Source organism: Trichoderma asperellum, chromosome 7 (genome assembly GCF_020647865.1).
Source record: "Trichoderma asperellum chromosome 7, complete sequence".
Lineage (NCBI taxonomy): Eukaryota > Fungi > Ascomycota > Sordariomycetes > Hypocreales > Hypocreaceae > Trichoderma > Trichoderma asperellum.
In genome coordinates this window covers 982,272-996,434 of record NC_089421.1, presented here as the reverse complement: position 1 = coordinate 996,434, position 14,163 = coordinate 982,272, and the positions used below count along the sequence as shown (strand labels likewise).

The window sequence follows — 14,163 nt, the reverse complement described above, 5'->3', positions numbered from 1 at the left end:
AGCCTCGATGTTCCATGCAAAGGGCCACCACGGACGATCTACAAGAATTCAGCGCAGACGGAATTGCGTGCACCAGATGCAGCTCAACTGACTATTGTCTACAAATTTGTTTTGTTTCCTACCCGTCACAGCCACGCGGAGAGCCTCTCCTCTCACGGCAGGATCCGCAGCAGAGTCCAGCTGAGATGCACCATCCCAGCGCTAAGACTGATCCAGGTGGGCAGCTGAGGCGGCTGAGCTGAGCAGAAACGAGACTAGCAGCCAATTTAACATCGTTGCTTCGCCTCTCTTCAACGCTCGATTCAACGTTCTGCCGCTGTTTGCGGGCAAAGACGTGCTCCTGCATCTCTTGCTCTGTCGCGGTGCAGGCCCCAGAGCCACCATGTCGGACAATGGCACGTCAGCGACTGATATCATCACCTATATCGGGGTGCCGTTGGCGGTTCTTGGAGGTAAAGTCGTCACGGCGGTGAAACGTTGTGACAGCCACCTAACAGTCAAGCAGTTCTGCCCATTCTATACAACACATTTGCAACTCTAGCCTCGCTTTCGCGCATAAAGCGCATGCTTCGGCGCAGCCGGCTGACCGCGCTGACACGCAGCGATGTCGTCAATCGCGTTATTGAGATTGAGCTGCCGCGGTATGCCGTGATGCCGCTGGACCGGTTCCAGAACAGGTCCGAGTACTGGACCCTTTCGCGCCATCCCAGCTCTATTCCCGGCGGCAGCTGGACCACCTTCAACTGGAGGACCAACGCCATAGGCGTCAAGACCCAGCGCGTTGAGTATGCCGATCAAGTGCGCCAACCCCAGGTTGAGATTGCCTTTGACGAGCTGGTGTCGTATCTGCTGGATCTAGGTGCTGTGCCAGATCCCCAAGGCTGGAAATTGCTGAGATCCACAGGGCTGTGGACACCTGTGGGCTGCTCCCTGATGATGTCTCCCGATGGAAGGCAAAAGGCCCTTACGATAGCCCCGTTGGATGATTCGGATGGGTATTTGTCTCTCGCCGTGGCCTGGTCTAGCTCATGGATCACACGCGATCACGCCCATCTACCGCCATATTGGGTTCGCTTACCATCGCCGGCAGGAAAGTCAACAGAGCCAGGGTCTACCGTCGGTGGCTCTCAGAAGAAGGAACATGAGAAAAAGGCACCAAGCTCCAACGAATATGAAGTTCAGGCCCAGGATGGGGGCACTAGTGAAACCGATTCGGTCCAACTTCAAATTCACTCTGACGTTAAGCACGACATAACCTGCGAGATATCCCTATCCGGGCTTGTTACAGCACTTATCCAAAGTGATATCAACAGCAATAGCACTCCTGAGGATTTATACATCAACCACCTTCGCATACAACCTCGAAAGTCAGATGGCGTTTGGTTTGCCAGTGCTGCTACAGCCTATGGAACTTCCAGTCAGACCATCCTCTGGAACTATAAAATTCCAGACACCATCCTGTCGTTCTCTAGAAAAGAGACAGTTCCGTGCGGCGTCCTAGTGTTACTGGGTATGGTAGATGAGTCGGAGACGCCTGAATGGGCTACGAAATACAATGACTATGGCGCTTCGATAGATACATTTGCACAGAGGGGTCGAGAGCAGCGGGCGGCCATGGAAGCAGAAGCGCGCATGGCCCCTGCGCAACGGCAACAAGCCGTCAATGACAGAATGCGCAGAGAGACAGAACAGCGCATGCAAGACAGTGAGTTCCCCGTTTCTATATCTAGGCAAGGAATGCACGCGATGCTGATCAAACCTGCTATAATAGTGCGTGAAAAAATGAGGACAGATCAACAGCGACGTGATAAACGGACCATGGAAGCTCTTCAAAGTCCAAAATGGGATACGAAACTTGTCGCCGATTACTCTTTGAAATGGCTCAAGGCTCGAAATATCTGGGACGAATCCTTGTCGGTCAAAGAAGTTGTCGGTTTCATGCTGCATCGCATGATTCGCGATGGAGAGTTCACCTCTGTCCTCTGCAAGATGCTGGACACTTGGAAAGCGTGGGCTGATGTGGGAGGAATGAAGACTGCTGATTACCAAGCCATCCGAGATGATTTATCTACGTTTGCTGAAGCCACTTTGCTTATTGCTTTGATCAAGGATACGTCGGATGCTTTGGAGGGTACACTAGCGATGGATTTGCAAGAATGTTTGCGTATATGGCACAAAGTGCGGCTTGGATAGAATTTAACAAAGGATCAATGGATTTATGAGTGCATAACAGAATACACATAAAAAAGGTATCGAAATGGTTTTGGACATATGAGAAGGGTATGCTTCATGTCGCGTTATAAGGACAGAGAATGCACGTATGCCCGTTAATAGATTTGTACGTCTATAGCTGAGGAAGGAGATGATTGAGCCTATACGTTGGCAATAGAAGACTATTCTTGGATGTTCCTTGGCAGCATAAGCACTCCTTAATTTTATCGACTTCCCGGATATCGCGTTCCAAGCCTCTACAGTATTTGCTGATTTACGTACAGCCCTATTTTTCCACGTATAGCTAGGTAGCTTCCTGATTGGACTGCTGACGTCCCATTTTTGCCGAATGCCGGCGCTAGCATGTCCTGAAGAGCCTCTCACGCCTTTCAAGGATACTGAGATGGGTCAGGAGATTTCTGCAATAAGAGCAATCTTAATTGACCTGAATGTCGCACAGGAGAAATATGTATTAGAATGCGTATCCAGGTTGGTGATGTAGCTCCAGCTTCTCGCTGTTGGACAGTTGACCTCTATTAGAACTCTCCTCGCATTAACCCCTGGTTCACATATCGGTGTTAAGCCGGCAGCTTCGTTCTCTGTATGTCATGTTTGGCCCCGCTGCTTCGGCTACTCGGGATGTGCCAGCCCAGGAACCACCCTGGCGTCTACTCCATTACGGGCCAGCATCTGAGACAGCGATGTTCTGGGTAATTCAGCAGTGCCATCACAAAAGCAGCTAGTTTCTATCATCGTATATGCATCTTGGCTCGGTCACGCCTTTTATGTTTGCAACCAGTTGTGGACTTGCCCGGCGCATTGTAAGGGGTTCAAACAAAGATGAGAGTGCTTGCGGAAAAGCAGTATCATGGCCGCGTTAAAGAAGAAATAGAAAGCCATAGTCCGTGCCGCTGACAATCCAGTTTTATATACATGAAGATTCCCATGAAAGCTATCTACATATCCCATAGCGCTTATCAATTTTCTCTTGCTTCTCTTTCCTCTTAACCCCTTTTCTTCCTTTGTCAAAAAGCATTTGTGCCCCAGTGCTGACGTGAAGCAAAGCTTGTGATATCTCCAGTCATCATTTTTAGTCATGAAAATTATTTTACATGATTTCCTTTGGTGCAGCGCGTATAGAGCAGCACCGTTGAAACCAAAATCAGTTTAGAATAGATATTAGGGAGCGTATCGATTGAACGTAGAATTGCCGCTCATCTTGGTCCTGAACTGTGCGTAATCAACCGCAGGATAATGTGTCGAATATAATTGTCGAATATAAGTCATGAATAATTACCAAAACAAGAAATAAAATCCGCAAAAATAAAACAATTATATTTAGACAAATGGGTGAAAACTCATCTGGCAGTATTGTATGAGCATTCCGCAAAGAAAGAGAATAAATATTATTGCGATGAAAGAGCACACGCTTCGCTACGCCGGGTAGTTGTGAATCTATGTATCAGTGGAAAAGGAAATACTTTTAGGGGCCTCCAAGTTCAATGGCATCTTTGAAGCTTTTAAACCATACATTAGTGCTCTTCGTAATGGACTTCGTAATGGGTCGTCTTTTGAATACGGTGATGCGTGTTTTGGAGGATGCTTTCCTCGCTCCCGGTCTCCACCTGTCTGTCTTGAAGTCGAATACTTGGACCTCGTGGCTCAAGACTACTATCGAACTTAGAGGTGCCTTTGGAAGATCCAGGAACCCAGGGGATGAATTTCAAGAGCGGCTTCAGAGCGGCAAGGGACGCACAGAAGATGGCTAGGCCAACCTCTGTCGCCGAGCTAGAAGAGATTGTCGGTCAGCCATATTAGAAACTATCTCTGTGCTGGATTCGACATACTATATCGTCGCTGTCAGGAGTAGGTTGACGGCTTGTGCTGCAGCTGTCGATGGAAGTCGAGAAACCTCAATGGCATAGTTGAGTCGTAGAATCGTCGCAATGCAGCTCCTAGGAACGTCAAAGACACATCTATTAGCCTTCAAATAATTCCACTCAGGTAAACAATACGTACACCGCGCCAAATCCAAGAAGAACAGAGACAACAAGTTTTGTTCGCATGCTTATCTGAACACTCCAGAGCAAATAGATAGGCAAAAGCTATAATATCAATATGTTACTTATAAGGGCACTTCATAGTTACACACAGAGTCGGGACATCTATCCACAAGAAGGCCATGTGGTAGAGCGGACACTACTTACTCCATATAGCCAGCTGAATAAAATATCAGCAGCTGATACAGCATAGGCAGTGTTGGCGATAGCTGACCCAGGTAAGCATGTTCCAGTGCCAACGCCCCAGGCCACAGAGAGCGGACGGCATTGGAAGGCGAAAATAAAGATGGCAGCTATAGATACAATGGAGAGAATCGATATTGAGCCGACAAGTATCCTTCGTACCATAGGCGCCATTGTAGCAATTCGATACAAGACCAAAGCCACGCTGATCTTGGCTGCCAACTGGGCTATGAGGTACAGCAACTGCGCAACAACAAAATACTACCAAAAACGTTAATTTCGAGATCCCTTCCCGACCCAAAGAGAGAACTAACCTCAGCCGCCAGCAGAGGGTTGTACCAAGGCTGCACGTCTGTTGCTCCATATCCATATCCAAGGGCCCGAAACTCAAACGCACAAAAGACGACAAAAACGCTCTGCAGATTGAAGAGTCAGAAGACGGGGCGGGAATAGCGGTAAAGTCCGCAAACTCACATATGCAACACATGTGGCCCAATCATCATACCCAAAACTTTTGCTGGAGACTCGGAGCCATAACCTCAGTCCCACGGTAATGGTGTTCAGCACAACAAACGCAACCATTACCGCCCAGAAATTATGCCTTGCACTCATAGTGATGCTGGTTTTGCCGCGCCTGGCTGTTGGGAGTGAGGCCGGTTTGAAGAAAAGATGAGTATACACAGTCGTCCCATTTTTGCTTGCTGCCTTCCGGGCCCAGGAAGTATTTGGTGAATCGAAATTGATTACTTAATGCTAAAGATCTGCAATGGACCAATTTACCAGAGTACAATGCTCAAAACCGTTGTTTCAACGGCTTTCACTCAGGGGTATTGGCCTTCTAAATCGTACTGTACAATCGCCGCGTATTCTACAAGTGTCGGAATTGCTTATACCTAGTAATCCAGAAAGTGGGTTCACAACCCATTTGCCATTCCGGTAATGCTGGAGTGACAGGGAAAACTGGTCTGACATGGATGGTACAGAGCTGCCAAGCCGTTTTCCGCAACGGAACGATGTCACATCGAGCTCAAGTCATGGATCGCCCCCTAGCGGGAAAAAATGACTCTCGCGACCTCTTGCCTGTCATAGGGCGACCTACGGAGCAGTCCGGGGTGAATCAAACGACTTTTGACAATTCCGCTCCAGAAAAAGGAAAGGACCCGCAATATCTCTGGAAGTCTACGGCAAGCATTTCCCTGTACATAGTGCTCCCGCGGAAGTGAATTGAGTTCCGCGCAGTCGTTGAGCTGCATTTCCGACTTCGGCAGTTATACTCAGAAAGGGCAGTAATACCGCCGTATCTGTTACCTGAAGAGATACGTTGCCGAAGAGGACAGCATCTTCCCAGAGTTTAATATGTGTTCTTGCAGGTACCTACTTATACGCGGTCAAGTTGGGGGCAGAATATCCCGCAATCTGGACTACGGTTAGCTATTGGGATGTATAAAAGGAGACTCGGTTTCAAATAGCCCGAGCAGCTTGGAGCAAGTCGAATCTCACCAATAAAATGATTTACCACCCACGAGCTAATTAAGACGGGTTATATACCCCGTAGTAAAGTTCAAACAAGGTATTGGTCTTCTCTTGCGGGCATATGAGTAAGGTGCCTAAGCCTCACAATACGGAGAATATATAACGTTTTTATATCTGCCCTCTATAACTTCAAAAAGGGCAGCAATAATTATGGGAGGTGCTTCTTGGTGGTTTAGATTTTCCAAATTCGATATTAGCTTGGTTGAAGCTACAGAAGTAGTATTACTCTCCTTCTAGGGGAACTTTTCTGGAGTCGCATAAGATACCTACTCACTACTCGCCTACAGAGCAATAAAGGGGGATGACAACGTACTAATCCTACGCTAATTGCTTGTTTATGTGGCAATTACATGGGGAGTTCATAAGAAGTAAAGACTCATTTTGCCTCTACATTTCTTGTATGTAATGTTTGAAGAGTTTAATAAGTGTAGCCGCCTACTAAGAATCGTGATATTCGAAGGGGATGCAGATACAGCGAACTCGCTCGACGAAACATGATATCTGCAATTCTCATGAGACGAAGTGTGTGACACAATGCTGCACCCATTACGAGGAAGCTATTCTAGTAGTATGGAACAGATTGAAGTGCTATAATGGTTACATACTTATAAGCCATGAAACAAGAGTAATGCTCACGCTGCCGATGGTACCGCGAGGTACACTCTTTGAAGTATCCCAATACGCCTTGACATGGTTCTTAGAAGGGTCTCTTGGGCCTCCTATCGTGATCTTTAGTGCACTTAAGTTCTTTGCAGGCATTGACAGTTTGGCACAGCCTCTCTGATAGCTTGGTGGAGATACCACGTACCCCGTACTATATCAGCTTGTAGAAGCCCACAGGGGGGTATCCTCATGCGGAGAAGCTGTACCCTGCATTCCGTCCCACTGCGACGAGTACGAATAGGTAGTACAATCGTGCTTGAAAACGACCTCATCGTTTGCAACAGTATTTCACGCGTCCATGGTTCAGCTACGGATTAAAGCGCTGAAGAGCGGTTCTTAGGAAGCCACAAGCGTTCATACGCCCGGACGTTTTCCCCCTGGTGAAAACCCGGTTTGAACCTGCAAAAAACGAACCATTTGTACATGTCAGCCACGCCAGCTAGCGGATAACAGTGGGATACGGCGAGTCGCCTAATTTCAACCCATTGCAGTCTTGGGCAGCACTACGTGGTACCATAGGTAGGTATTTCTCGATGACAGACTTGACGGCGGCGTACAAATACCTACTTAAAATTACTAGAGATGCTAGTACTTGTACGGAATCGTACTCGGGCTATTCGTAGTTTGAGAAGACATTGCAGCCGAATTTGGCAGCTTGTTTATTCGATTAGTGTATGGCCTTTTTATCCGTCAGCACGCTAGTACTAACAGGAGGCATAATACATAAACTTTGGCAGTGAAACCATTATGCCTTTATCCTTACACCATTGGTACGCCCCTTTTGAAAGCTATACCAACTGATAGAAATTGAAACCACTTATCTCTTTGTTATGTACCTGATTATCGCTCTTGGAAGTCTAGCCGGATGTCGTTGGGTGCACCCTGGTAAAAATCGGCATGCGGGCATGACAGGTCTGTTTATTTGCAACAAACCCCTGTATTTTCGCAAGGTACCGCTATATTAGTGCTGCTGTTGGTTCTAAATAGGTAAATGTGTCCCCAGGTTATTGGGCTACTGCAGAAGCAGCGGTGAAAACTGATTCAGGAACTCCATCCTTAGCATTACTACATGACTCCCCCATCTTTACCCTCTTGAGACTACCCAGGAGAATGTTGAAGGTAGGCTAGGTACACCACATACTTGTAGCTCATCCCGCTCTTCTTTCCCCCCTGAATATACTCCATAATGTGTTTAAAGAGCTTTGGTTTCAACCTATTGAGGTTTAAAAATACTAAAGGCAGCCAGCTCCTTGATAAATCTCTTGACTCCATATACTCAATCAGCACTCACCTTACTTTGAAGAAGCAAAAGTCGCCAATATGCCAACCACTGAACACAGCCTTCCATTATCCCAGAAGAGGTCACAACAGAGTGGCTCTCCAGCGCCCTGGGACATAAAGTGAAATCATTTACATTCACCAACAAAATCCTCCTTGCAACTGCTAGTAAACTATTCGTTACAGTTGCATACGACGATGAAGCTGTGGCCAGTGCAGCTGGGAAACCCACCCACATTTGCTTGAAGGGAGGCTTTAACCAGGCGGTGGTAGCTCAGTATCCGGATATTATGATCAGAATTTATACACGAGAAGTTGGATTCTTCAGTCACGTTGTTCCTAAGATTAACCATGTGGATACTGCCAAGTGCTGGTGGTCTGGAGCCAACAAGGAGCAAGGAATTGTGATCTTAGACGACCTGAATAAGCAAGGCGCAAGATTTGGCGAGCCAACAGAAGTTTGGACAGTGGACCAAGTCAAGGCAGCCGTTGAGCAGCTTGCGGGACTGCATGCTGGAACTTGGGGAGATAAGAGCGCCAAACTACCTACTTGGCTTACAGATCCGGAACACTATGATGCCACCATCTTAAGCTTGTGTGGTCTTTGGCAAGGTATGGTTGTTGCCGAAAACCGACCACACTTTCCAGCAGACTGGAACGAGGAACGCATCACGGCAGCAATGAAGAAACACCTCAAGACTCGCGATCCGCGATTTACGTGTCTCCTCCACGGCGACCCGCACGCGGGCAACACATACTTTATTACTGGAGCACCAAGATTCCTCGATTGGCAGCTCATCCACGTGGGCTCTGCATTCCACGACCTTGCTTACTTCATTGTGGGAGCCTTGTCAGTGGAGGATCGCAAAGCGCATGAGATGTCTATTTTACAACATTACCTAGATACATTGGCGAAGTTTGGAGGACCGAAATTGACATTGGATGAGGTTTTGGTAGAGTACCGCAAGTCTCTTATGTCAGGCATCGGATGGATGCTCACTCCCTACAAATTGCAAACTATGGAACGTGTGCACGCCATGAGCGAGAGATATGGTTCAGCGATCCTTGATCATAAGACTATCGAGCTAGTTGAGTCTCTATGAGAGGAGTTTGAGGGAGCAAAAAAGGCCTTTGTGATATTGTTAGAGGGAATTGGTCACATAGTTGTTTGATGTCATAAAGTTTGATCGCCGGTGTAATAATTGTGTGACACTTAGAGTCATGAGGTAGATTTGCCTAAAACTATATAGGGCAAACGCTGCGAGCTCGTCAAATTATACAAATGTAATAGACTAAATGAATAATGAAGCTCTTTATTGATTCAACAAATTATAGACCGTATAAAACCGTACAAATGAAGAGAGCAGCCTAATATGGACGTTCCTTGCAGTTACGGAAGTTTGCTGACTAGGTGAACTTGTACAGGGTAGTGGTATAATACGCTCTACGTGTGTACAGAGCAGCTTTTCAATGGATAAATAGTTTCAATTAGATGCTACGCGTTCTTAAACTAAGTTATTAAAATATATATGTATCTCTCGGCCTGTAATTTATACTAATGTAAGATGGGCCTTATATAGCTATGTAGACTATTTCCTTTCCGAAGTGATTGCTCTTTGTCTCATTCTCACCTAGAGCTAGACTATGTTTTAATAAGGAAACTATTCCTTAGCATAAGTTGCATAATAAGTTAGAATGCATAAAATATCACAGGCCAATGAGCTCACGAAGGCAGTAGGAACCATCCAGATGTGGGTGGGCAACACTAGAGATCGAGCTCCGGCTTCCCAAATTTACAATTGTTAACGTAAGTTATTTTCAATTTGCCTTGTTCTCGTATGCATCTGGATGGAGTGTCATGCGCCTTTAGTAACACAGGTATACTTTAAAGCCCATCCAAACAAGCAGAAATAGTGTCCGGTGCGCCGATCAATACCAGTAGAAGCTTATAAGCACGGACGAATTGGTCAACCCGTGATCAAAGTGTTCCATTCTCGGCTGAAAAGGAATACAACGTATTATATTATTTATAAACTTCCTATTCCTTTACCGTAATAAGCAGTGGGTAGTTCACTTCCCTATGGTAAGGCGCCCTTCGATCTCATCCATTAACATTTGAAGCTTAAAATTAGCTTCTTATGCGCATGGATGGACATGGAGGAATTGAAAGCTTTGCTTACTGGTGATTTAGCCAATTAAACATTTTATTAGCAATTTTCATCGGATCTCTGGCTATTCGTAGTATAGCTGATGGATGCAATGTAACCTCGACAACTGAGACATGCGGGGCGCAAAATAGTTAGTACTCGTCACAACGCTTGCTAGTGATTTACCGTATCCTTCGCGCCTGTGTCTTACTGCCTCCATGATGTCTTTAAGGAATGTTGTGAAGCGAGCTAAGAATTGGGCATCAATCATTGGACAGACTGATGTAGAATCGGATGTATTCTTCCCCGGGGCTTATGGCAATTAGCAGCCGTTGATTTGTTCAAATTGGCATTCGTTGCGACGGGCCGCAGTATATAAGACCCTGTCGAAGAATGGCTTTCGGCCTCAGCAATTCACAGAAGTCTCGATTAAAAGTGTATCTACTCTAAAAGTCCAATCGCAACGAAAACCATCAATCTCGTCAAAATGCGTTTCATCCTCCTTGCAGCTCTTATTGCTCCATTCGCCTCTGCCGCAGTTGCTGGCGTCGACGTTGAGGCTCGAGCGGAGGTAGAAGCAATCGCCCAAGTCGAAGAGCGATCACTCCTTCCGTTGGATAAACGATCATGCGTGGCCAATGGGTGCAAGTGTAGCACTAAACATCCTCTCAAACAAGGCCAGTACTGCGGCAACTGTGTCTGGTCTAACGGCGACGGCTACATCATTACGGCTAAGCGTGTTAACAATCACGTTTATGAATGTTCGCCCTCCGGATCCTGCTGCGACTATGGCGTGGGTAGTGATTGTGGTTCTGGCACTGCTCGCTGCGGATAAAGGCTCGCAGGTTGGCCAACGGCTGTTGAATGCGTGGAGAAAGGAAACAGTGAATCGTCGTTGCATTAAGAGACGGAATTAGTTTTGAAGCTGGGATTTTCTCCATTCGTTCACTAATATTAAATACATTACCACTCTTATTGACCTCAATTTGAATACAAAGTACGAAGTACGGTTATATTAGCTTGTAATCGTGTCTATCTGTACCATTGTTCATTGGCCAAAGTTCTAGTGAAATAAGTTATCCTGCATCAGCCTTTCCAAATACTGACGGTATGCATATCGACCTACAGGATAACCCACGATATCGGATCAGCTATTAGTCTCTGCTCAATTCTGCATATGTTTGTCGCCGTCACCGCTTTCATATGTATCCTTTTTCGTTCTTGAAACAGTCACTTTGCTTAGTATAGTAATCCCTGGTTGTTTTACTCAAGTGTGTAGAGACTTCCTAATGTAGTTCTGCATGATACATGTGCTAGCCAATCTAAGTATTCTATCATGTGTACTTTGTTATTTTACTAGCCTTGTCTTGTGATTACATTGTCTTACATTCTTTTCAACCAACACATTGAAGCTCAAGGTTGCACAATCAACACTCTTGTTCATGGATATATTTTCAATTAAGAGGTTTACAATTTGATAGTATTTGATTCCAATATTCTGAAGGCAACCCCAGCATCCATGAATAATTTTTCTTAAATCACCAAACATCCCTAACGCTTTCACCATGCGTTAGCCTCCGACAAATAAGGGGCTTATGTTAGCTAAACAGAATCTAATGCTTAGCATGTAGGCAGGTCCGGCGAGGTAACATTTGTCAGGATTGCAACAAATTCACAGTTTGGTGGGTAGTAAATAACCCAGTCCACGTATTGAAAATAATACCAAGGTGTTCCATCCTCATTGAGGTCAAAATCAGCTTCGCAAATCTGCATTCCATTGAGCGTGTTGACAGGCTCGTCGTGCCAGAGGTTGTAGATGTTTGTTCCACCTGAAGGCCCCAGAAGCCAGTTGGAATCAGACGCGTTGGCAAAGGTGGAAGTATTTGCAAAGGCAAGCTGGCCTACCAAGGTAGGTGGGATGTAATTATCAACATTGGTGTAATTTTGCAAGAAGCCTCTGGCACCTGTATCGAAAAGAGTGCCGTCAGAGCTTTTGTTTTCACTGATCAAGACACCATTGTCGAGGTTGGCAGTAAAAACTGGAGAGCTGTTGTCTATGGCGAGATAGCTAAACTTTCCATCCTTGCTAGGTCGAAGTTGAAGAGGTTTGTAGTTATTTGAAGCAATAGAATCATCATAAAGATAGAATTGAACACCAGCATGTGTAGTTAAGAGATTTTGAGCACATTCCTGAGCAGCAACTTGAGATACGCTGGTGGCGAAAGCCAAGGCAGCCGTAATAAGCTTGTACGCCATAGTTATCTGTCGAAGTTTATAAGCTTCCAGGAGTCAATGGTTGTCAGTGTCTAGAGTAAACAATTGACGTTGGCCTCTTGAGCTACTTATACTATACCTCGGCATTATGAGTTGAACCGATTGACTTCGAAATGCATGAAGATCGGTAACTTGTACAATGCCGTCGGCTATAGAGCTTGTTGAGTTGTGCGCGGTAAATTGGATAAATTCTGCATCGGTATATACACGCGAGCAGCGTCCATGCTTGCGGAGAATATCGAAAATCCCGATCGATGCCGCCTTACACACTAACAATTGATGTGGTAACCGGAAACAAGATCAAGTTTACACAGTAATTTAGAAGCTCAGTAAAGAAAAAAGATGCTATAATTCTCTACGTGAGGAATGTAAATATTGTTGACATACTATATAATCCTCTTCAGCTTAGACGATTATAAAACCACTCGAAACTCTTGACATCTATCACACATCTGAAATGTGTATATTGCGGCTACGAAATCAACTTCCCCATGTCCCCACTTCCAATTCCATCCCATCTTTTGAAGCTCGCTTGCAAAACCGCCGAGTAACTTCTATTTTCAGCTAAGCGAGAATGTGCATTCGGTTGGCTAAGGTGATACGAGAGTCATCCAGTATTTATTGCACCGCTTAATATTTGAACCAAAATAGGAAGGTACTACATATTTGGCGATGCTGTCGCCAATTTTGGATCTGTTGTGCGGTCTTGGATCGATCTGATAAGGTATGGGGAGCTAGCAAGGCTACTCCACTTCGGATATACTACCAAATGCTTTCACGGTTTCCGCGTATAAACTGATTTCTTAATTTCCGGAATAACACAAAGAGGAGTATCGCTTGGCGTTTGTATGTATTGAACCACGCAAAGATTTATGACGTGGCGGCGTTATGCAACCAGGGTGAGAATGGGAGAATAATTCCGTGAACAGAGGCAACAGTTTGCGAGCCTTCTTATATAGAAACGAAATTGCCTAAATGCCTTGAACCATTATTAAAGCTGCAAAGATGCTTATGCAATATGCCAAGACTATAAGCGAGCTCTGAACGTATGCTTTGGCCTCATATTCCTCATGTCCAGGTTGAAGATTTTTCTTTCTGGAATGCGAGCTAATACCAAGTACTCAAAGTTGCCAAAAGCCACCAATTATTCGATCGGAGAATGTCATGCTCGTTTATGCGCTACTTAGTGTGTATATTTCCATGTTTTATATTCCATTTAGTGCCTAGAGCATTATCGAGACTAGTGAATATGATTGACCTTTTTTTCTCTGGTGATATGCTTGCGAGAACCGAAACATGATAAGTGCAGGCGTTAACTCCGCGATAGCACCATGTTCCTAGGGCGATGATGAAGTCAGATGGCCCTTTTCTTGTTTAAAAGTTACCAGCAATAGAAGCTCACTTACCACGCGCAATGATACCAAACCAACCAAGCCTATAGGCTCCAAAATTGCAAGGAGTGTAACGGTATACGACACCCAAAGAGAGGGCTGCTCTGAAGCTACTTAGTTGCAAGTCCGACCCGCACTACGGTTAAAATCGAGGCCATGTATGCGGCAAACGCAGCAATCCAAGCTGCAATATCACGGAAGAAGCTACTATACGTATTCCATCCACCAAAGTATGAAGTATGATTGAGCATAAAGCAATTTCCAAGTACGATGAATAACATTGATTCGTGATAAGCGGGCTCTACACGGCGGAAGCGAGCTTGGATCTTATTTGGATGACGTCGGGCGATGAGTTGTCTCACCAGATATTGCCACAGCATCTATATCATGGCCGGGTCATCAGGCTCTCTTGGTAATAGGCAC

General features: G+C 45.6%; 5 protein-coding genes across 5 annotated transcripts; 3 read left to right on the top strand and 2 right to left on the bottom strand.

Moving 5' to 3' along the window:
* Positions 1–166: 166 nt before the first annotated feature.
* TrAFT101_011098 (uncharacterized protein) lies at positions 167–2,424 on the top strand. Its single transcript, XM_024900992.2, has 3 exons — positions 167–452; positions 506–1,705; positions 1,772–2,424. The coding sequence occupies exons 1-3, from the start codon at positions 383–385 to the stop codon at positions 2,191–2,193; spliced, it is 1,692 nt and encodes a 563-aa protein (XP_024757048.2). The 5' UTR covers positions 167–382; the 3' UTR covers positions 2,194–2,424.
* Positions 2,425–3,743: 1,319 nt separating this feature from the next.
* TrAFT101_011097 (uncharacterized protein) lies at positions 3,744–5,066 on the bottom strand (the record flags this gene model as incomplete). The annotated part of the gene is made up of 6 exons (XM_024904396.1): positions 3,744–3,999; positions 4,059–4,166; positions 4,231–4,316; positions 4,419–4,715; positions 4,769–4,870; positions 4,929–5,066. The coding sequence occupies 6 exons, from the start codon at positions 5,064–5,066 to the stop codon at positions 3,744–3,746; spliced, it is 987 nt and encodes a 328-aa protein (XP_024757047.1).
* A 3,152-nt stretch (positions 5,067–8,218) lies between these two features.
* TrAFT101_011096 (uncharacterized protein) lies at positions 8,219–9,031 on the top strand (the record flags this gene model as incomplete). The annotated part of the gene is made up of 1 exon (XM_024910200.2): positions 8,219–9,031. One exon carries the CDS (start codon positions 8,219–8,221, stop codon positions 9,029–9,031), a length of 813 nt encoding a protein of 270 aa, XP_024757046.2.
* A 1,259-nt stretch (positions 9,032–10,290) lies between these two features.
* On the top strand, positions 10,291–11,106 carry TrAFT101_011095 (uncharacterized protein). Its single transcript, XM_024908781.2, has one exon. It carries the CDS (start codon positions 10,563–10,565, stop codon positions 10,908–10,910), a length of 348 nt encoding a protein of 115 aa, XP_024757045.1. The 5' UTR covers positions 10,291–10,562; the 3' UTR covers positions 10,911–11,106.
* Positions 11,107–11,515: 409 nt separating this feature from the next.
* TrAFT101_011094 (uncharacterized protein) lies at positions 11,516–12,354 on the bottom strand. Its single transcript, XM_024903816.2, has one exon. It carries the CDS (start codon positions 12,329–12,331, stop codon positions 11,696–11,698), a length of 636 nt encoding a protein of 211 aa, XP_024757044.2. The 5' UTR covers positions 12,332–12,354; the 3' UTR covers positions 11,516–11,695.
* Between the last annotated feature and the right edge of the window lie 1,809 nt (positions 12,355–14,163).